Raw genomic sequence first — 21,476 nt, 5'->3', positions numbered from 1 at the left:
TGGAAATAAGTACAAAGTTGGTTCATGACGCAAAATTAAGAGCATGGTAACTTGCGAGAAGGCAGACAGAAGAAGAGGGAGAACAGATGGAACTCCAAGTAGATTATTGTGAACAAATCTATTTTTAGAAAAACAGCAAACCGAAGTAGATGTCAACAGTGCGGAACAGATCTACAACTGCGGATAATTTGATTTAAAAAGGTAGGTATGCAAATATAAATGGTGTGATTTACATAATAGGCCACCAAATACAAAAATACAAGTTAAATTTTACATGACATTTGTTAGGCTTAACCCAGATCATTATGTTAATTCTACACTAAAAAAAAATCCTATCTTGAAGGGTGCACGAGTCAGAAATTTAAGAATATTGTTCCCCACCCCTCAATTCTCCCACGAGTTAGCGCAAGCCAGTGGGAGAGAGACTGCAGCCTGAGTGAGATTCAGCCAGAGTGAGGGTATCAGGAATTTGAAGCCGAGTGGGAATTTGGTGCTGAGGGGAAAGAGGTGCTCACCTTTAGGAGGAGTGGAGAGGTGGACATACGAGGAAAGGCAAGGGCAAGTGAGAGATAGAAAGAAATCGAACCATCACAGGCAGCAGGTAAATGATTGGCTGGTGACTGAAAAGTAGCTTTTCCTCTTTCATTTGTCTTGGCATTGTAGTTGCTGTAAATTAGCTTAAGAGTTAAGTTAGCAGGAGGTTCCCAGATCCATGACATGTTCCTCTTGTGCGATGTGGGAATTCAGGGACCTTTCCTATGTCCCTGGCTCCTTCACATGCAGGAACTGTGTACAATTATACCTCCTGTTAAACCGCTCGATAGTGATGCGGCTGCAGAGGGATTCACTTTGGACCATCCACAATGCTGAGGAGGTCGTAGATAGCACATTCAGTGAGTTGGTCACGCCAGAGATAAAAATTACTGAGGAAGATAAGGAATGGGTGACCATCAGACAGACAAAGAGTAAGAAGGCAGGGCAGGGGTCCCCTGCGGTGGTGCTTAAGCGATCGGGGACTCAATTGTAAGGGGAATAGACAGGCATTTCTTACATTGCAAACAAGACTCCACGATGATATACTGCCTCCCTCGTGCAAGGGCCAAGGAAATCTCAGAGCGGCTGCAAAACATTCTAGAGAGGGAGGGTGAACAGCCAGCTGTTGTGGTGTATAAAGGCACCAACGAGGTAGGTAAAAAAAAAGGATGAGGTCCTACAGACTGAATTTAGGCAGTTAAGAGTTAAACTAAAAAGTAGGACTTCAAAAGGTAGTAATCTCAGGATTGCTACCAATGCCATGTGCTAGTCAGATAGGAATGTCAGGATAGCTAAGATGACTATGTGGCTTGAGAGATGATGCAAAAGGGAGGGATTCAAATTCCTAGGACACTGGAACAGGTTTTGGGAGAGGTGGGACCAGGATGGTCTGCACCTGGGCAGGACTGAAACCAATGTCCTAGGGGAAGAGTTTGCGAGTGTTTAAACTGTGGCAGGGGATGGGAACCAATGCAGGAAGTGAGAGAGTAAAGTAGGGACCAAAACAAAAAGGCAACCAAGGCGCAAGTATAAGGCAGAGAAACCAAAGACAAAAATCAAAAAAGACCACAGTACAGAGTCTGTAGAGAACTCAGTGACTGGGTCCAGTAAGGTTAAGAGAAATAAAACATGGAGAGTGCACAAAACATGACAGGATAGATAGACTGAGAAAGCAGGGCAAAGAGCAAGGGAAGTCGAGATTAAACTGCATTTATTTTAATGCAAGGGAGCTGACAGGCAAGGCAGGTGATCTCAGGACATGGATGGGTACACGGGACTGGGATATTATAGTTATTACTGAAACATGGCTAAGGGAAGGGCAGGGCTGGCAGCTCAGTGTTCCAGGGTACATAGGAAAGGTAGGACAAGAGTTAGGAGAGGAGGGGTAGTTGCATTTTAGGGAGAACATCACGGCAATACTGAGGGAGGGATACATCCAAGGGTTCACCCACTGAGTCTATATGGGTAGAACTGAGAAATAAAAAGGGAGATATCACTGATAGGATTATACTACAGGCTCCCAAATAGTCAGCGGGAAATTGAGCAGTAAATATGTAAGGAGATTACAGATAACTCCAAGAAAAAGAGGGTGGTAATAGGAGGGGACTTTAATTTTCCCAATATTGACTGGGACAGCAATAGTATTAGGGGCTTGGACAAGAGAGAAATTTGTAGAGTGTATTCAGGAGGAATTTTTCATTCAGCATGTGGATGGCCTGACTAGAGAGGGGGCAAAACATAAAAAAAATTAAATTATAGTCAACACTAAACTCTTACTACTGTATTTTCCCTAATTTTGTATACCTGCATTTATAATGGAAATTGCCCTTGTGCAAGGGTCATACCATAATTGTACATTCCCTTCTGTCATGATCCTAAAGCACCATCGCAGTCAAGAATTATTACAGCATGAAAAATTATATTGGCAGTTTCCATTATAAATGTAAACACAGGGAATTTTATAATGTAAATAAAAGTATAGAGATTGAATTTATGACTAAAAAAATGGAGATCATTTAATCCAATTATCCTCAAGGACTATATTTTGTCTAAATTCATGTTTGACACTAAAATATATGCTAGTTATAAATAAAATTTATATAGAAAATTTAGATAGATAGGTTAAAGAGTTGAAAAGGGAAAATTAAATGCCTAGCAGAAATTAAAGGAAAAGCATTTATTTTATAATCACATTGGAAGTGAAGGGAAGATTAAGTTCAGATGAAAGTGTAAATTTATTTGCTGAGGTTAAAGATGAGGCAGCAAAATAATAATTTTCATTTTTATTAAGAAAGGATCAAAATGAGAACAAAGATGCGAAGCAATCAGAGGCTCCTGCAGGAAAGGAAGTGGTACGATAAATTAAAATGTAAAGAATTCTGAGTGCTGGTTGCAAGCATGCTAGTAAGAAAGGATATTAACAGAAGCATAGACCACAGAATTTCAATCCTCCTTAGTTATGCAAATTGTACTTCAGGCCAGCAGAGTAGTCAATGCAACATTGTTAAAACAGAGTTAAATGTCAGTCGGGGGCAATCTTGTGAATATTTCAAAATGCAAATCATGGACAACAAGAAATCTGTTAACGGCAAATTTTATTTAACATTTTAGCTTTTTTATTAATGACCGGTTGTGCATATGATTTTGGATAAGCCATTTGATAAGGTACTTCAAGAGGCTGTTATAAAAACTCTGGTGTACAATCGCTTAAATGTTATACACGAATAGTGAAGATAATTCAGATTTTTCAAATTTAGCAGGGTTACAGAGTAAATTCTGAAGAGAATGGGACAAGAAGAAAAAGAAAAGACAAATGAGAGGAAGCGGAAAGGAGAAGTTTGCGTAAGTCTGGAGAAGGGATGGCAGATATGGATAAAAATTAATCCAATCCATGCCTTCCTGCTCAAAGAAAGGATCTGGGTTGCATTATATCTTTGCAGCGATACTACAGATACAATACCTTCAGAATTCTGAGACACTTTCTTTTTATATTAAATGGATGTGGCATGGAGAAATGTGGCTGTTGAGTTAGAAAGCTAATTGACAGGCAAGAGACAAAAACATTGGAGCGCGTGGTTGTGTCTCAAATTGCAGATTAGAAACGTGGCACTCCAGTAATCAGTTCTAGTTGCATTTTTATATTTAATTTGGCGTTCTTGTGCTTTCTTGGACAGTCTCCCACTATAGCTTTGAACTCATGTAAAACTACTATTCATGCATCACTCCTGTGCTTGCTGACCCAAATTAATTCCCAGTTTGGCAACATCAATTTTAAAATGCTCAACTTTGTTTTCAAATCTCTCCATGGCCTTTCCCCTCATTATGTCTAACTTCTTCCACTCCTCTTATTGCGCTTTTCAAATTCTGCCTCTTGCATTAACTTGATTAATCACTCCATCATTAAGTAGGCTTTCACCTTCTTGCCTCTCCCAGTGCACCTCTTAAGATGCTCTTTAAAACGTTTCCCTCTGACCAAGATTTTGGCCATCGTGTGGCTCAGTGGCAAATGTTGTTAACAACATACGTCAAAGACAATATGTAAATCCTGCATTTTTACAAAATATGGTGCATGGACATCATTTTGAAATTTGATTGATCCACAGGTGGGAAGAGTAAGAATGGCTGGAAGGTCGAAGGTTCAATTATATAGACAGACAGGTATTAAGTAAATTACTGTTGAGAAGGTGATAAATTTTGAGTGGGAAATAAGAATTGGAGTTTAAATTTCAAAAGGAAAGATGAAGTGCAGATGGACAAAAATTCAAAGGTTCTCTCTTGAAAGTTAATGCTGATAAAACCATAGGAGAGAGAATATTAGCATTGAGTTTTTAGATGAACTGAAGCAGTGTGCAGGAATTTACGAGATAGTGATAAATTTACACAAGACAACTGATTGGCCAGTTACTGTGTGAATTTTTGAACCCTCTATTATAGTAAGTGTAAACGTGACAACATGTAAAGGATAGATTCACCAGGAATGGAGTCTAGTTATTAGACGCACCTGCGCAAGGATATTTTGGCCCTGGAGGGAGTGCAGAGGAGGTTTACTAGGCTGATACCGGAGTTGAGGGGATTGAGCTATGAGGAGAGGCTGAATAAACTAGGCTTGTACTTGTTAGAGTTTAGAAGAATGAGGGGAGATCTCATTGAGACGTATAAGATGATGAATGGGATGGATAGGATAGAGGTGGAGAGACTCTTCCCGCTCAAAAAAGACAGTAGGACTAGGGGGCACAGCCTCAAGATAAAGGGGAGGCGGTTTAGAACGGAGTTGAGGAGGAACTTCTTCACTCAAAGGGTGGTGAATCTCTGGAATTCTCTGCCCGCTGAAGTGGTGGAGGCTGCCTCGCTAAATATTTTTAAGAAGCGGGTTGATGGGTTCTTGATAAGAGAGGGGATTAAGGGTTATGGGGAGAGGGCGGGAAAGTGGAACTGAGCCACAACAGATCAGCCATGATCTTATTGAATGGCGGGGCAGGCTCGAAGGGCTAGATGGCCTACTCCTGCTCCTATTTCTTATGTTCTTATGTGACTAGAAATAATATTTTTTGCCACTCCGGTAAGAAATAATCTTAAAGGAAATAAATATTTTGAATGCTCACCCAATCGCAACCAAAGACAATTTCCTCAGTTTAGGGAGTGGGTGACAACAGATCAGAATTTCAAGATTGTCTAAGACCAAGAAGAGAAATTGGAAGAAAACAAATCAATTGAGGCAGAGACTATTGATTTTTTTAGATGGAAAAGTAAATAAATATTTGTAGCAGAGGCCAATGTGGAGTTTTGGCAGAGATTGGGGGGGTGGGGGGAGAATATTTCTGGCCAATGAGATTTGCTTTGAATTGTGCTAGCAAGCAGGAAGTGGAAACTGTGGTTCACGCAACCTTCCTTCACAGAAACTTGTATAATTCTAATGTGGATATTGAGGCAGAGAATATAATAATTTAAAAGGGAATCAAACATAAAAATACTTCTAAAATGGCACTGAAGAATTAGACTAAGCAAATCCAAGGCATATTTATGGGCTGAATGAAATCACAACGCAGGAGTCAGTCAATTCATATATAATTCATAATGCTTGGTTCTCAGAAACTGAATGTAGAATAGAAATATATAACCTAAAGGCACAATTTTAAGCTTGTTGAAAAAACAGCTTCAAGTTAGAAATACTGAATTTCAAAGAATTGAGTGATGCAATGGAGTAATCATTTGTGTTCCTTTTCTAGGAGCTGGGATCTGGTTAGTTTGAAAGCATCCTCTCTTTGCTGCCTGTAGGTGTCCTAAATGAACTGAACCTGAATTGTCAGTTTCCTGAGGGTGCGGCCCACAAAACTGGTCTTTACAGTTTCATTCAGTGGTCACACGGATGTTGGTGCAGGAAACTACAGATACATGTATTTGTTGGTTCATAGTTCCATTGTTTAATAATTTAAAAGGTCTTAAGTGATGGGTTATCACCTCAGGGTCATGAACAAACCCCAGTCCCTCTCACAAACCAGCCTCCCATCCATTGACTCTATCTATACAAAAAACAATACTTTTCACTGTATACCAATACATGTGATAATAATAAATTAAATCAAGGGCAAGAGAATAATCTTGGAGGCTCAAGACACTTAAGTAGCAGCTAAAGCAATTGCCAGCAAGGTTACTCAGTTTGTTACCTAGGACATATTACTGGTAGATCACAAAGTTAGCCAAAACAATTTCCAAAGTGTTGGGACTTGTGACTCACCTATGAGGGCCAGAGTCAAAAGATCTAGAACATGAAGGATAGACACTATGATTGAAATAAGTGTGTTACAATGTGGTCAGTAAAGAATCAAGCAGGAGATTAGAATGGCACTTGAAGCTGAGCGTTATTTCCACAAAATATAACAATCCTTTTATGGTAGAAAATGTGTATGAAGATCACACTATAAAAAGTGAAATTTCAGTCCAAAGATCAACAATAAACCCTTAATGATGAGTTTTAAACTTCTGAAAAAACATTAAAGTTGGTCAACAAGTCATGGTCTTGAAAATACAGATGAACATAGTGCCAACTTACCTTGTCTCCGCAACTCATTTTTCACAGCTTCAACTCCTCCCTTTTTCTCTATGAAATCATATATAATTTTTGATGTTTCTTTGTCCTTCAGCTGTGACTCGGAAATACCGCACATGTCAAACAGATGCTTCAATTCAGGATCCAGATTATTCAGCTGTAAATAAAATAAACATGGATATTTAAGCAACTGAAGTTGAATCGACAAAAATATAAAAGAATTCTGCTGAAGTTCACACATAGTCCTATCATCATGCTATTATTTTATTATTTCTGATGAATTTGCATTCAAGTAAACAACATTAGGTTGGGATACTTTACCAACTGGAGGACCTATTTGCTAAATGCTGATGTCAATTCAGTGCATTACGCAGTGATAATGCAGTTGATCAGAACTTGTGTGTTTTTACTTGTATGTGTTCAAATGCAGCTTTTAGAGACATGAAAATTGCTCAACAAGGAGCTTCAATTTAATGAGACAGCATGATTTCATTCCAATTCATAGAATCAGAGTCGCTACACTGCAGAAGGAGTCCATTCAGCCCATCAAACCTGCACCGACAATAATCCCACCCAGGCCCCATCTCCATAACCCCATGTATTAATGTTGCTAATTCCCTTGACACAAAGGGGCAATTTAGCATTGCCAATCCACCTAACCTGCATGTCTTTGGACCGTGGGAGGAAACGGGAGAACCCAGAATAAACCCATATCGACATGGGGAGAATGTGCAAACTCCACACAATCATCCAAGGCCAAAACTGAACCCAGCTTCCTGGCGCTGTGAGGCAACAGTGCTAACCACACAGCCACCGTGCCACCCCTCAATTATTAGTCAGAGCTGGCAATCTGTAGCATGAAAAGGCCCTCAAGAATAGCATAAATGGAGAGTGAAGAGATATAATGATGCAACATGGGAAATCAAATTCTGATTTAAAACTAAGCAAAGTAGTATTACACTGCAATTACACTAACCAATGATTACTTGATATTTGTGAGAAAATTAATATTTCTGATGGATGGTAATTTGCAAGTCTTATTCAACGTTCCAGTTATCTCACGTTTGCTGTTTTTAAAACCATAGGGGAGTTTTATCCAGTTATAATTTTACATTTGAACACAAGAGGTGTCTGCTGAATACTTGCCATTAAAAAATGGAATATACTTAAGCAACTTATTTCAAAGTATTAGTAGGAGCCAAAGGTACATATGGCTTCAATTCAAGTATCAATTCTTTCATTTTCTGTAACATAAAATTATTCTAGGTTGCTGTTTGTCTTTAAGATGGTTAATTCAACTCAAAAACTTGAGCATTTGAAAGAATCCCTGCTTGACCTCTAATAGCAAGTTTGCAACCAATATCAAACATTTCTTCACATCACAGATTCATGGTGACTCTACAATCTCAATAGGCAGCAGGTCAAAGAAGAATGATTTATCAATCTGCTTTCCCATGAACCACAGAATCATGGAGCCATAGGGATAAAGCCCAGGAATGGCATACCTATGAGCACACTCAAACAGGACAAAACAAATTCTCCTGTTTCAAGTAAAACAGTTTATATACAAGATCATGACAATAACCCTTCATATTTAGGCGTGTGAATGTTTGCAAATATTTTAAAGAAAAGAATCTTCAGATGAATTCAGAATAACTCATTTTACTTACATCAAAACCTGTATTTGGGTCCCAGCCAACATGTCCTATATGTCTGCAATTAGAAAGGATACAAATCATATTCAAAGTTATAATACAGAATACATGGTGTCTTTTAAAATTATAGTATCCTTACAGTGCAGGCGGCCACTTGGCCCATTGAGCCTGCACCAACCACAATCCCACCAAGGTCCTATTCCCGTAACCTCACATATTTACCTTGCTAATCCCTCTGACATTGGGGTCAAATTGGCATGGCCAATCAACCTAACCTGCACATCTTTGGAGTGTGGGAGGAAACTGGAGCACCTGGGAGGAAACCCACATAGACATGGGGAGAACGTGCAGAGTCCACACAGACAGTAATCCAAGCTAGGAATTGAACTCGGGTCCCTACTGTGAGGCAGCAGTGCTAATCACTGTGCCAACCCTTAGATGCCTTTTAAAGCAACTCTCACCAGGAAAATACTAAACTGAATTCAAGTGAACATCTTAAGGATAATTTCCTCATTCTAAATTGCTCTTCCTCTCTCTATTCTTTTTCTCTGCTGGAGGATATTGAATCAGGTGAGTGCAATTTCATAGGTGGCAGTTCTCAGATGCCTTTCCCCAAAGGCTGTTCTTCAAATGTTGATCCCATATTCGGTTTTAGTAGTGAAATGGACTGCAGTAATCATAGCTGAGAACAACCTTGCCTTCACAAAGCATGCTCACATGCATCCTAGCAGCAAGGACAGGCTGGATAGAAAATCACATGGGAACCCCTGGCTATTCTGAGCATTGTGTTATGGATGCTTTAATTTACTGGCACATTGGTGGTCCTCAACTATTATGTGGGCAAACATCGCAGTCAGAATTGGATGTACCACATTTGGAATAATGTTTTCTCTACACAACTTTTGAATTGCCTTCCTTTTTTAAGGAGAAAGATAAAATGATATACAAGTTTAGAACACAGATGACTTATAATAATTATACAATAATAGTGAAACATGTGGAAGGATACACAAGTGGTATAGCTAGCAAGAACCATATGTATACTAAAGAATGCTGTACTGGCAGAGCACAGAAGAGAGCTCAATAAATTTTTATTTGAAATGATTGCGTTTTGCAACCACTTACATTTGCTTTAATACTTGAAGTAAAAACTTGTTACTCACTTTGGGTTTTGAAAAGAAAATCCATAGCTAAAATGTAGTTGTAACTTGCAAGTTTTACGCATGCTGACTCAGATTTTCATAGAATCCCTGCAGTGCAGGAGGGCATTCGCCCATTGTGCTTGCATCGACTCTCCAACAGAACAACTTATCTAGGCCTTATCCCTGTAACCTCATGTATTTAACCCACTAATCCCCTAATCTACACAGCTTTGGACACTAAGAAGCAACGTAGCACAGCCAATCAACCAAACCTGCACAGCTTTGGACTGTGGGAGGAAACAGGAGGATCTAGAGGAAACCCATTCAGACATGGGGAGAACCTGCAAACTCCACACTGTCGCCCAAGACTGGAACTGAACATGGGTCCCTGGCACTGAGAGTCAGCAGTGCTAACCACTGTGCCACCATGCTATCCCAGAACTGCAATTCCACCCAATGTTCTTTATTACCAATGACATGCTCTCATATTTAATTTACGAAAGTGATGATGAAAACAGCAATCCAAGTTGTAATGGAGAAACTTACAAAACAAACAGCTAAGAGAATAAATTAACCAAGTAACTTAATTGGGTTTGCAGTTTCACAGATCTGAAATCTTGAGCCAGTAAAAAAAAAAATTATAGTGTACTCTGTTCAGCCATTTTATGTAGAATCATTAAAAAGAAATGGAAGCTACATGCTGAAATTATTTTTTCAGGAGAGTGATTTTTAATTACTGAACGATCAAGAATACTTACTGGAAGTTACTTGGCGTGCCAATATCTGCCTTAGTCAATTTCTTCTTTTTACCCTTGACTTTCTTCTTATCTTTGGCGTACACAAAATTGTTAACCTGTGCATTGTATCGAACATTGGTAATTTCTGGATTCTTAATGTCAACTGTAGCCATAGGAAGAGATGGTCCTAAAAAGGAAAAAAAAAATCCATCATTACATTTGTAAATTAGTGCTTTCCACCTTCATACCTTTCTTCAGATAACAGTTCATGGGACAGAAAAGGGATGGAGAGGGAGTGGAGGAGAGATGGGGGTACAATCCAGAACACAGATTTTTCCTTCCATTCATTATTGCAGCATAGGGGAACCCACTAATTATTAACCATCTCTCTTCCCATGACAGCCTCAATATTTTGAGACGCATCTGAAGCAAATATTTTAAGTCAGCATTGTAGTTGCATCCTCCAAGATGAGGCAGTCTTGACAAAAGTTACTTTATATTTGCATCTACTACACATAAGAGTCATCATTATGGTTTCCAGTTAGAGTTGGTGACTTCAGTGCTAAAACCTTTAGATGCAACTTTTTCAGCTCTTCCAGACTAACTTACCGAAATACTGAATTTATGTCTAACGTTCAAAATTAAAAATTGTATAAATAATTTCATGGCATGAAAGTAATACAAACTAATACAATTTTTTAAAAATACAACTTGCTCTACAGTCTAGGAAAAAAAAACAGACTTTTGAGAGAAAGCAAAAAAAATGATCTGGAGCTCTTTATACTGACGTGATTAAACAGTTCAAAATGGAAAACTACTACAAAAGGAAAGCCTCGCTTCAAACTCCTAGAATTAGATCTTAAAGCCACACTGAACAATAAGAACATAATAGGAGCAGGAGTAGGCCATCTAGCCCTTCGAGCCTGCCCCGCCATTCAATAAGATCATGGCTGATCTGTCGTGGCTCAGTTCCACATTCCTGCCCTCTCCCCATAACCCTTAATCCCCTCTCTTATCAAAAACCCATCAACCCGCGTCTTAAAAATATTTAGCGAGGTAGCCTCCACCACTTCAACGGGCACAGAATTCCAGAGATTCACCACCCTTTGAGTGAAGAAGTTCCTCCTCAACTCCGTTCTAAACCGTCCCCCCTTTATCTTGAGGCTATGCCCCCTAGTCCTACTATCCTTTCTGAGTGGGAAGAGTCTCTCCACCTCTATCCTATCCATCCCATTCATCATCTTAAACGTCTCAATGAGATCTCCCCTCATTCTTCTAAACTCTAACGAGTACAAGCCTAGTTTATTCAGCCTCTCCTCGTAGCTCAACCCCCTCAACTCCGGTATCAGCCTAGTAAACCTCCTCTGCACTCCCTCCAAGGCCAAAATATCCTTGCGTAAGTACGGCGCCCAAAACTGCACACAGTACTCCAGCTGCGGCCTCACCAATGCCCTATACAGCCGCAGCAAGACCTCCCTACTTTTATATTCAATCCCCCTCGCTATGAAGGCCAGCATCCCATTCGCCTTCCTGACCACCTGCTGCACCTGCAAGCTGGGTTTTTGCGACTCATGCACAAGGACCCCGAGGTCCCTCTGCACCGTCGCCTGCTGCAGTTTTTCGCCACGTAAGTAATAATCCTTCCATTATTCCTACCAAAGTGGACCACCTCACACTTGCCAACATTAAATTCCATTTGCCATTTCCTGGCCCATTCGCCAGCCTATCTAGATCCTTCTGCAGACTCTCCACACCCTCCGCACAATTTGCCGTTCCACCAATCTTGGTGTCATCAGCAAATTTCGACACCCTACACTCGGTTCCCTCCTCCAGATCATCTATATAAATGGTAAATAGCTGAGGCCCCAGCACTGACCCCTGGGGCACTCCACTAGTCACCATCCGCCAATCCGAATAGCACCCATTGACCCCACTCTCTGCCTCCTATTTGACAACCAATCCTCTATCAATGAAAGGGAACTTTCGGATTTGTAGAGCACCACAATGTTAGATGTCCTTTTTGGTGCATGTTCTGCATAAATTAAATCCAGCTATTTACCCATTAATGGGGATTTTGATCCAATAGTTACATTCAGTCACCATCTTGACAACCAAAATGGCCCAAGGACTGACAGCGATTGATCCAAATGAAATTGAAGATTGCTCCTGAAAGGTAATGGGGTCCAATAATTGCTCAATACCATATGCATTTTGAAATGCTGAGACCAATCTGACACGCCAAATGTGAACACTGCATTACAATGGGAAAATACCAGCCTCTACCAGTGGTGTGCTGCAGGGCTCAGTACTGGGACCTCTCCTCTTTGTAATATATATAAACGACTTGGAAGAGGGTGTACGTGGTTTGATCAGCAAGTTTGCAGATGACACCAAGATGGCAGGTTTGGCGGATACTGAGGTGGATTGTCAGGTGACACAGCAAGATATAGATAGGTTGGTATACTGGGCAGATAGATGGCAGATGGAATTTAACCCTAACAAATGCAAGGTGATGCATTTTGGAAGGAATAATGCAGGGAGGAGTTACATGATAAAAGGTAGACCGATTAAGAGTATAGAAATACAGAGGGACCTGGGAGTGCAGGTGCACAAGTCTCTGAAGGTGTCAACACAGGTAGAGAAGGTTGTGAAGAAAGCTTACGGAATGCTAGCCTTTATAGGAAGGGGTATAGAGTATAAGAGCTGTCGTCTAGTGCTTCAGTTGCACAGAACATTGGATAGACCGCATTTGGAGTACTGTGTCCAGTTCTGGTCACCTTACTACCGGAAGGACGTGGAGACCCTGGAGAGAGTGCAGAGGTGGTTTACCAGGATGCTGCCTGGTATGGAAGGACTGAGTTACGAGGAAAGATTGGAAAAACTGGGGCTCTTCTCCTTAGAAAGACGGTGATTAAGGGGGGAATCTGATAGAGGGGTATAAAATAATGAGGGGAATAGATAGAGTCAACAGTGGCAGGCTTTTCTCTAGATTGGGGACAACTATTACGAGAGGTCATGATCTAAGGGCGAGGGGGGAGAAGTATAATTTGGATACTAGAGGAAGGTTTTTCCATGCAGAGGGTCGTAGGGGTATGGAATGCACTACCAAGTAAGGTGGTGGAGGCAGGCACGTTGGACTTGTTTAAGGTTTACTTAGATAGACACACGAGTGAAACAGGGATGGAGGGTTACAGAAGACGGTATTAAAAAGGGTCAGAGCCTCGGGACGACACTGGAAATGTAATATTACATGTTAATGTTTTGTCTCTTTTAATCCACAGGTGTCAGTCCACCTTGCTGTCAAACGAGGGGCATGCACACGGTGGGTCGTGCGCAGGCTGCTCTTGGAGGTTTTGGGAGTGGCCTAGTACTTCATGTCGTTGTGCGTGCTTAATCCTGGACCAGCAGACGGGCACCACAACAGCTCAGTGACTATCACTGCTAGCTGTGCAGATACATGGATTTGGGCCTGTGTCTGTGGGAGTTTGCGCGGGTTTCCTCCAGGTGCTCCGGTTTCCTCCCACACCCCAAAGATGTGCTCTTAGGCTGACTGGTGTACCAAATTGACCCTACACTATTCTCCCCTGGATCTGGCTACATTAGGGGTACCATTCACATACACACGGGGCAGGGTAGGTGTAGGAAAATGCTTTGTTGAAATGGCGGCGCGGGCTCGTTGGGCCGAAGGGCCTGTTTCCTGTGCTGGGTTGTTCTTTGTACCACTTACCTTTTTTGAAATTACAGACAATTATATTGTTAGTTAACAGACATATCAGGTTCTTCATTTTATGGGGCGCACGTTCTGGGCATAGGTTCCACTGAAGGAAGAATCTTGTTCAGCCAGGTGTTTAAAGAAGGAATGCAATTCATGCTTCAGTTCTACAACAAGTCAAGTTGCAATCCATGACTACCCATTTACGGTAATTACTTAGCTTTAACCATTAGAACTCCCATCTGATCTCCCTAAATCGCTCCCATCTGTTCTGTTCAGATACTCCACATATTCCTTTCTCGCCTCTGCAAATTCAAACTGCAAAAGGGTCCAACATTTTAAAAGCTCCAGCTCATCTTATCTTTACAACAGGATTCTGCTTTCACTCATCTCCAATAGTTCACAGAATTGTTGCAGAGCAGGTGGTGATCATTTGGCCCATTGTTTCCACATTGGCTCTCTGAATGGATAACTCATTTAACTCCATTCTCCTACCTTCTCTGCGTAATACTGCAGTCTTCCTTTTCAGATTACACTTTCCTTTTGAATACTTCATTTGAGCCTGCCTCCACTGCACCCTCAGGCTGTGCATCCCAGACTCTGAACTGCTCACCGTGTGGAAAAAATCCTTCCTTGTTATCACTTTTGCTTCTTTTACTTTAAACCTGTGCCCTCTTGTTCTCAATCCTTTCATATGTGGGAACAGTTTCTCGCTATTTGGTCTATCCAGGCCTATTCCATCATTCCAGTAAATTCAAAATCTTTATCATTCTTGGATTGGCCCTCTTGTGACTTGATCATTTCTACCTGTTCTCCGTCCTCCAGTCGTATCCACCTCCTTTATGCAAATATCAATAGTCAATATACAGTCCCAGAAAATCTATAATTGACTAAATTAATGTCTAAATGTTTAATGAAGTTTCTCAGGGGACTTCTGAATCTTTGTGAAGCAGCATAACTCTTGTCTAGGAAGCTTCCACATGACTGCTATCAGCCAAAACCATGGCAGGTGCCTCTTCAGGCACAGCCAGCACAGTTCTATTCTTTCCATGGTAAGTCGGTTGTGCTTGCCATAGGACAACCAGGTACTCCGGACCAAAAAAAAAGCGAGCAACATTTTCTTATGGCAATGTATTTCCTGATGGCAAAATGGGCTGCTGGAGCATCACTATTTTTCTCAAATGGTCTATGCGTTGTGACAATACTGTGCTTTTAATTAGTGCATTTTAGTTCATACTTCTTGTGCAGAATCTGTTTTACTCATTATGTGTCATTTTGATTGTGACCAACATCCTGTATTGATACTGCAGCAGCAAAATTGATCTTAACTGCTACAATGTTTGTTTTAATCTGGACTAATGCAGAGTTTTTTAAAAAAAATTTCCTCTAGGGTTTTGCAGAGTAGAACATGATTAGGTTGACTGACAGGTAGGGTTATACAACTGGGTGGAGCTAGGCTTACACAGAATTCAAGCTAATTGCTGATTAGATGCTGTTTGAGAGCGAGCAGTGACCTCTTCTCTGCTCTCCAAAATATGAGATAGGAACTGCCAGAGACTAAGTTTACTTTTCTGAAGTTGTTTGAGGATATATCATTCTCTGGAAACTGCTAACTGGATCTGTGTCCAGAAGTGTTAAAAGTCTGGAGAACTAACACCATGTGAGCATACTTGTTTCTTTGTGCTAACTAATTCTGAAGAGATGTCCAAGGGGATATTGCATTAAATAAGAACAGTAGAGGTAGCTAGCTGTCAACAATTATACTTAGTCACATTTAAGTATTTTGATTGGTAGAAGTTATGCTAATACTTTTTGTTATATTCTGTGTTCTTAAATAAAAGTTTGCTTTGCTAAAAACTTCCCGGTGGCTCAACTGAATCATACTTAGAGCTAAACAACTTAAGCTCACCCTAATGCCAAACTCAAAAAGGAAAAATTAGGGTCTAGGCTAACTTCATACTATACAAAGAACAAAGAAAATTACAGCACAGGAACAGGCCCTTCAGCCCTCCAAGCCTGCACTGATCATGCTGCCCAACTTAACTAAAACGCGCTACACTTTAAGGGACCATATCCCTCTATTCCCATCTCATGTACTTGTCAAGACGCTCCTTAAAAGTCACTACCGTGTCCGCTTCCACTACCTCCTCTGCAACGAGTTCCAGGCACCCACCATTCTGTAAAAAAACTGCCTCGTACATCTCTTAAAACTTGCCCCTCGCACCTTAAACTTATGCCCCCTAGTAACTGACTTTTCCACCCTGGGAAAAAGCTTCTGACTATCCACCTTGTCCATGCCTCTCGATCTTGTAGACTTTTATCAGGTCTCCCCTCAACCTCCGTCGCTCCAGTGAGAATAAACCAAGTTTCTCCAACCTTTCCTCATAGCTAATGCCCTTCATACCAGGCAACATCCTGGTAAATCTTTTCTGTACCCACTCCAAAGCCTCCACATCCTTCTGGTAGTGTGGCAATCAGAATTGAACACTATATTCCAAGTGCAGCTTAACTAAGGTTCTATAAAGTGGCAACATGACTTGCCAATTTTTAAATTCAATACCCCAGCCGATGAAAGCAAGCATGTCGTATGCCTTCTTGACTACTTTCTCCACCTGCATTGCCACTTTCAGTGATCTGTGTACCTGTACACCCAGATCCCTTTGCCTATCAATTCTCTTTAGGGTTCTGCCATTTACTGCATATTTCCTATCAGTATTAGGCCTTCCAAAACACACTACCTCACATTTGCCCGGATTAAATGCTATCTGCCATTTCTCCGCCCAAGTTTCCAACTGATCTATACCCTGCTGTATCCTCTGATGGTCCTCATCGCTATCCGCAAATTCACCAACCTTTGTATCGTCCACAAACTTGCTAATCAATCTAGTTACACTTTCCTCCAAATCATTTATATATATTAAAGACAGAAAAGGTCCCAGCACTGATCCCTGAGGAACACCACTTGTCGCAGTCCTCCATTCAGAAACGTACCCTTCCACTGCTACCCTCTGTCTTCTTTGACCAAGCCAGCTTTGTATCCACCTTGCCAGCTCACCTCTGATCCCATGCGACTTCACCTTCTGCACCAGTCTGCCATGAGGAACCTTGTCAAAGGTCTTATTGAAGTCCATGTAGACAACATCCACTATCCTACCCTCAATCATCTTCGTCACTTCCGTGAAAAATTGGATCGAGTTCATGAGACACGACCTCCCCTTCACAAAACCATGTTGCCTCTCACTAATATGTCCACTTATTTCCAAGTGGAAATAAATCCTGTCTTGAAGAATCCTCTCCAATAATTTCCCTACCACTGATGTGAGGCTCACCAGCCTGTAATTATCTGGATTATTCTTGCTGCCCTTTGTAAATAAAGGAATAACACTGGCTATTCTCCAATCCTCTGGGACCCTCTGCCCCCGCAGCCAGTGAGGATACAATGATTTCTCTCAAGGCCCCTGCAATTTCCTCTCTTGCCTCTGTATTCTGGGGTATATTCCATCAGGCCCCGGGGGCTTGTCTACCTTGATGTTTCCCAAGAACCCCAATACCACCTCCTTTTTGATCTCAACATGACTCAAACTATCTACACATCCTTTCCCAGATTCATCATTCACCAAGTCCTTCTCTTTGGTGAATACTGACTCAAAGTACTCATTTAATACCTTGCGCATTTCCTCTGGCTGCACATAGATTTCCTCCCTTGTCTTTCAGTGGGCAAACCCTCTCCCTGGCTACTCTCTTGCTCTATGTGTGTAAAAAGCCTTGGGATTTTCCTTAATCCTGCTGGCCAATGTTCTTTCATGACCCCTTTTAGCTCCTCTTATTCCTTACTTAAGTTTCTTTCTACTTTCCTTCTATTCCACACTTGCTTCGTGTGTTCCCAGGCTCCTAACTTTGACAAAAGGTTCCTTTTTCTCTTTGACTAGGCTCACAATATCTCTCATTATCCAAGGTTCCCAAAACTTGCCATACTTATTCTTCACCCTTACAAAAGTGTGCTAGTCCTGAATCCCTATCAACTTACACTTGAAAGCTTCCCACATACCAGATGTCGATTTGCCCTCAAACATCTGCCCCTAATCTACATTCTTCAATTCCTGCCTAATATTATTGTAATTAGCCTTCCCCCAATTTAGCAGCTTAACTTGAGGACTATTGGATAGGCACATGGGGCACTCCAGAATTATAGGGAGGGGATAGCTTGATCTTGGGATTGGACATAGCTCGGCACAACATTGAGGGTTGAAGGGCCTGTACTGTGCTGTAATGTTCTATATACACTTATCTTTATCCATCAGTAACTTAAAGCTTACTGAATTGTGGTCATGTTCCCAAACTACTCCCCTACTGAAACATCGACCACCGATACCAGGTCCAGTATGGCCCCTTCCCTAGTTGGACTATCTACATACTGTTTCAGGGAGCCGTCCTGGGTGCTCCTTACAAACTCTGCCTCATCCATACCCCTAGCGCTAAGTGATACCTTGGGAGTTTCTGATCTGGTCCCCTCAGTCTTTTCAGATTATTCTTCTTTCTAAGTCCACTTGATAAGACAGAAGGCCCAGTTTTAGAGACAATGATTCAAGCGACACAACACGACTCCCGAAATTCCTCACGTACATGGCGCCATCCACCATAAAATGACTGTGTTGACTGACCTGAATCATGTTTTGCCTCTGACTACTTTGGCTGGTCTCCACCGACCCCAGCAAATTTGCGAACATGAGGTTCAATACCATTCTGAGACAGCAGTTCATTAACAATTCAGTTGGTGGGACTCCAGTTGTTGCATGTGGAATGGCCCGGTAATCAAGGAGGAAGAGAGAGATTCTAGTTTCCAGGATTCCAAATGACTGCTTCTTTAGACCAGACTAAATAGTTTGGATGGCTCACTCATCTATTCCATTGGATACTGGGTGGTAAGACGCAGCTCTAATGTGCTTTATACCATGTATACCAAGTCACCACTTGTGAATACTGTTCCATTGACACCAATAGTTCAGATATTCTGTGGATGGAAAACCTTGGCATAACCCTTCAATGGTAGGATGCAATGTAGGAGACTTCACCTCAAAATCATCCATCAACTTGAGAGTGTGCACCAATAGTAGAAATAGAGTTGAAATATTGCCCCCATGAATAAATTTCTCATTGTTGAGGCTAACTCCAACCCTCCTGAAATCTCTTTAGCACCTCCTATAAATTTGCTTGATGCTCGGCTTCTGTCAATCCAGTTGACATCAAGGTACACCAAACTCATGGCAGCCCCTGTAGCAGACTTTCCATCATCCTCTGGAAAATTGCACATGCTGAAGACATGCCAAAAGGCAGGCATGTGTACTGGAAGAAATTTGTGTGTGTGTTTATCGTGACATAACCTCAATGTTGTGTAATTCGAGTTGCTGATATGACTCACTTTGTATAGAATTAACCTCCAAGCAGCTTTGCAGACAGATCTTCAATCTTCTGGATTGGTTATTATTCCAACTTGACAGCCCGATTAACTGTTAACTTGTAATCACGACCAATAAAGATAGTCTTATCCAGTTTCAATATAGGAACTATGAGTACTGCCATATCCAAGAACAGAACTGGCTGGATAATGTCCAGTTCCTCCAATTGCTTTAATTCAGTGTTTTCCTGAAGCCTATGGTTCTTGTCCCGCCCTAAAGAATGAAAGGGTCACCTCTGGGTTCACATAGATCTTCACTTGCAGCCCTTTTATGTTACCTAATTTACTCTTGAAGATGCTCTCATGTTTATTAAATTAGTTCAAACAGTCCTCTTCTCATACTTGGAAAATCTCAGGTGAGGAAAGGTCACATTGTGTATTAATGATTATATAAAATGTGCTGATTTTGTAACTTCCCTAAGATTCTATTTTTAAATGGCATAGCCAACTATGTTGTTGAGTGCTCTGATGGAATAAACCACTAATTAGAAAAATGAATTTTGAACAAAATTCCCAGCATTCTAAAAGAACAAACTGCAGTTTAGAGAGGCATGGATAAAGCCGTTTATCAGAACTCATCACTCACTGTCAGTCAATTTGCTAAACACATCCAATGTGGAGAATGTTTTAGTACATTTGAATTAACTATTTCCTTTAGCAATCAGCTCCTGAGATGATTCAATACAGAAGTCCACACTTGCTGGGGGATACCCCACCCTGCTCCCTGACTGGTACCCTGCAGATAGATCCCTCAGTACCCTGCAGATAGATCCTTAAAGGGACAATTGCCACAAGTTCAAATGGCATTTAGTGGTTACCAGTCATGGTTTCCTTTGCCTTTCCCAACCAGGGTGGCAAGGCTCTCAGCCATCTTGGGCGCATGCTCTCATTCTCCATAAACCCCTCCATCTTGCTATATTGCCCCCTTCAAAAATCTCAAAAAACCCCAGTTATCTCATCCAAATTTCCTCCCCCACATCATCAATTGTCCAATTTCACCTTTTGATGTTCATTGGAGTTGTTTTATAAAAATATAAATTTCAATTGTAATAGCTATTCAGTGCAAAATTACCTTCCATTTCAATAGATCAGATTAGATTCCCTGACATGTTCAATTCCTCGGACAAATGACTGTGGTTTACCATATCCAAATTCGAATGGCTTCTTCTGCAATGTAGGGATTCTACGATTGTTTCAATAGTGAAACATGAATAGATGCGTTTTGAATTCTCTTATTTCTCCAGTTGATTTCGAAAACTTTAGATGGCATAAACATATGCTGAAGATATTACTTTTTTTTGTTCAAATGTTGACGATTCCCTAATATGACTCACATTTTCATTCCTTTAAGAGGTGTGCAGACTTAAGGATATAAGAACATAAGAAATAGGAGCAGGAGTAGGCCATGTGGCCCTTCGAGCCTGCCCCGCCATTCAATAAGATCATGGCTGATCTGTCGTGGCTCAGTTCCACATTCCCGCCCTCTCCCCATAACCCTTAATCCCCTCTCTTATCAAAAACCCATCAACCCGCCTCTTAAAAATATTTAGCGAGGTAGCCTCCACCACTTCAACGGGCAGAGAATTCCAGAGATTCACCACCCTTTGAGTGAAGAAGTTCTTCCTCAACTCCGTTCTAAACCGTCCCCCCTTTATCTTGAGGCTGTGCCCCCTAGTCCTACTGTCCTTTCTGAGCGGGAAGAGTCTCTCCACCTCTATCCTATCCATCCCATTCATCATCTTATACGTCTCAATGAGATCTCCCCTCATTCTTCTAAACTCTAACGAGTACAAGCCTAGTTTATTCAGCCTCTCCTCATAGCTCAACCCCCTCAACTCCGGCATCAGCCTAGTAAACCTCCTCTGCACTCCCTCCAAGGCCAAAATATCCTTGCGTAAGTACGGCGCCCAAAACTGCACACAGTACTCCAGCTGCGGCCTCACCAATGCCCTATACAGCCGCAGCAAGACCTCCCTACTTTTACACGAACATTTATCTGGTGTACAGCTGGTTTAGCTGATCAGATGTGTCTGGACTATATCAAACACAATTAGGTTTTGCTTGGACCAATTGAGCCAAAGGCTTGCTTCTGTGCTGTAAACATGGTCAAACTCCAGAACCATCTGGAAATGAAGGATAACCTACAGCCTCTTTTCACCACTACCAGCTGTCTCCTTAAACTTGTTTCCTGCCAT

The 21,476-nt window shown here is 41.3% G+C and overlaps 1 protein-coding gene across 2 annotated transcripts in view; it reads right to left on the bottom strand.

The window, feature by feature from the left end:
• Nucleotides 1-21,476, bottom strand: part of LOC145344044 (actin nucleation-promoting factor WASL-like) — an 84,831-nt gene that overhangs the window by 11,113 nt on the left and 52,242 nt on the right. For both annotated transcript variants that reach the window (XM_080190788.1, XM_080190789.1), the window contains exons 6-8: nt 10,136-10,301; nt 8,251-8,293; nt 6,584-6,737 (exon numbers count right to left, since the gene is read on the bottom strand). In XM_080190788.1, the coding sequence (XP_080046914.1) occupies nt 6,584-6,737; nt 8,251-8,293; nt 10,136-10,301 (363 nt within the window). The remainder of the gene's footprint in view (nt 1-6,583; nt 6,738-8,250; nt 8,294-10,135; nt 10,302-21,476) is intronic.

The sequence above is a fragment of the Carcharhinus amblyrhynchos genome, chromosome 6 (genome assembly GCF_965287045.1).
Source record: "Carcharhinus amblyrhynchos chromosome 6, sCarAmb.v2.hapA, whole genome shotgun sequence".
Classification (NCBI taxonomy): Eukaryota; Metazoa; Chordata; class Chondrichthyes; order Carcharhiniformes; family Carcharhinidae; genus Carcharhinus; species Carcharhinus amblyrhynchos.
The sequence above is the reverse complement of the archived record's forward strand: the minus strand, read 5'-3'. Positions and strand labels throughout refer to the sequence as shown.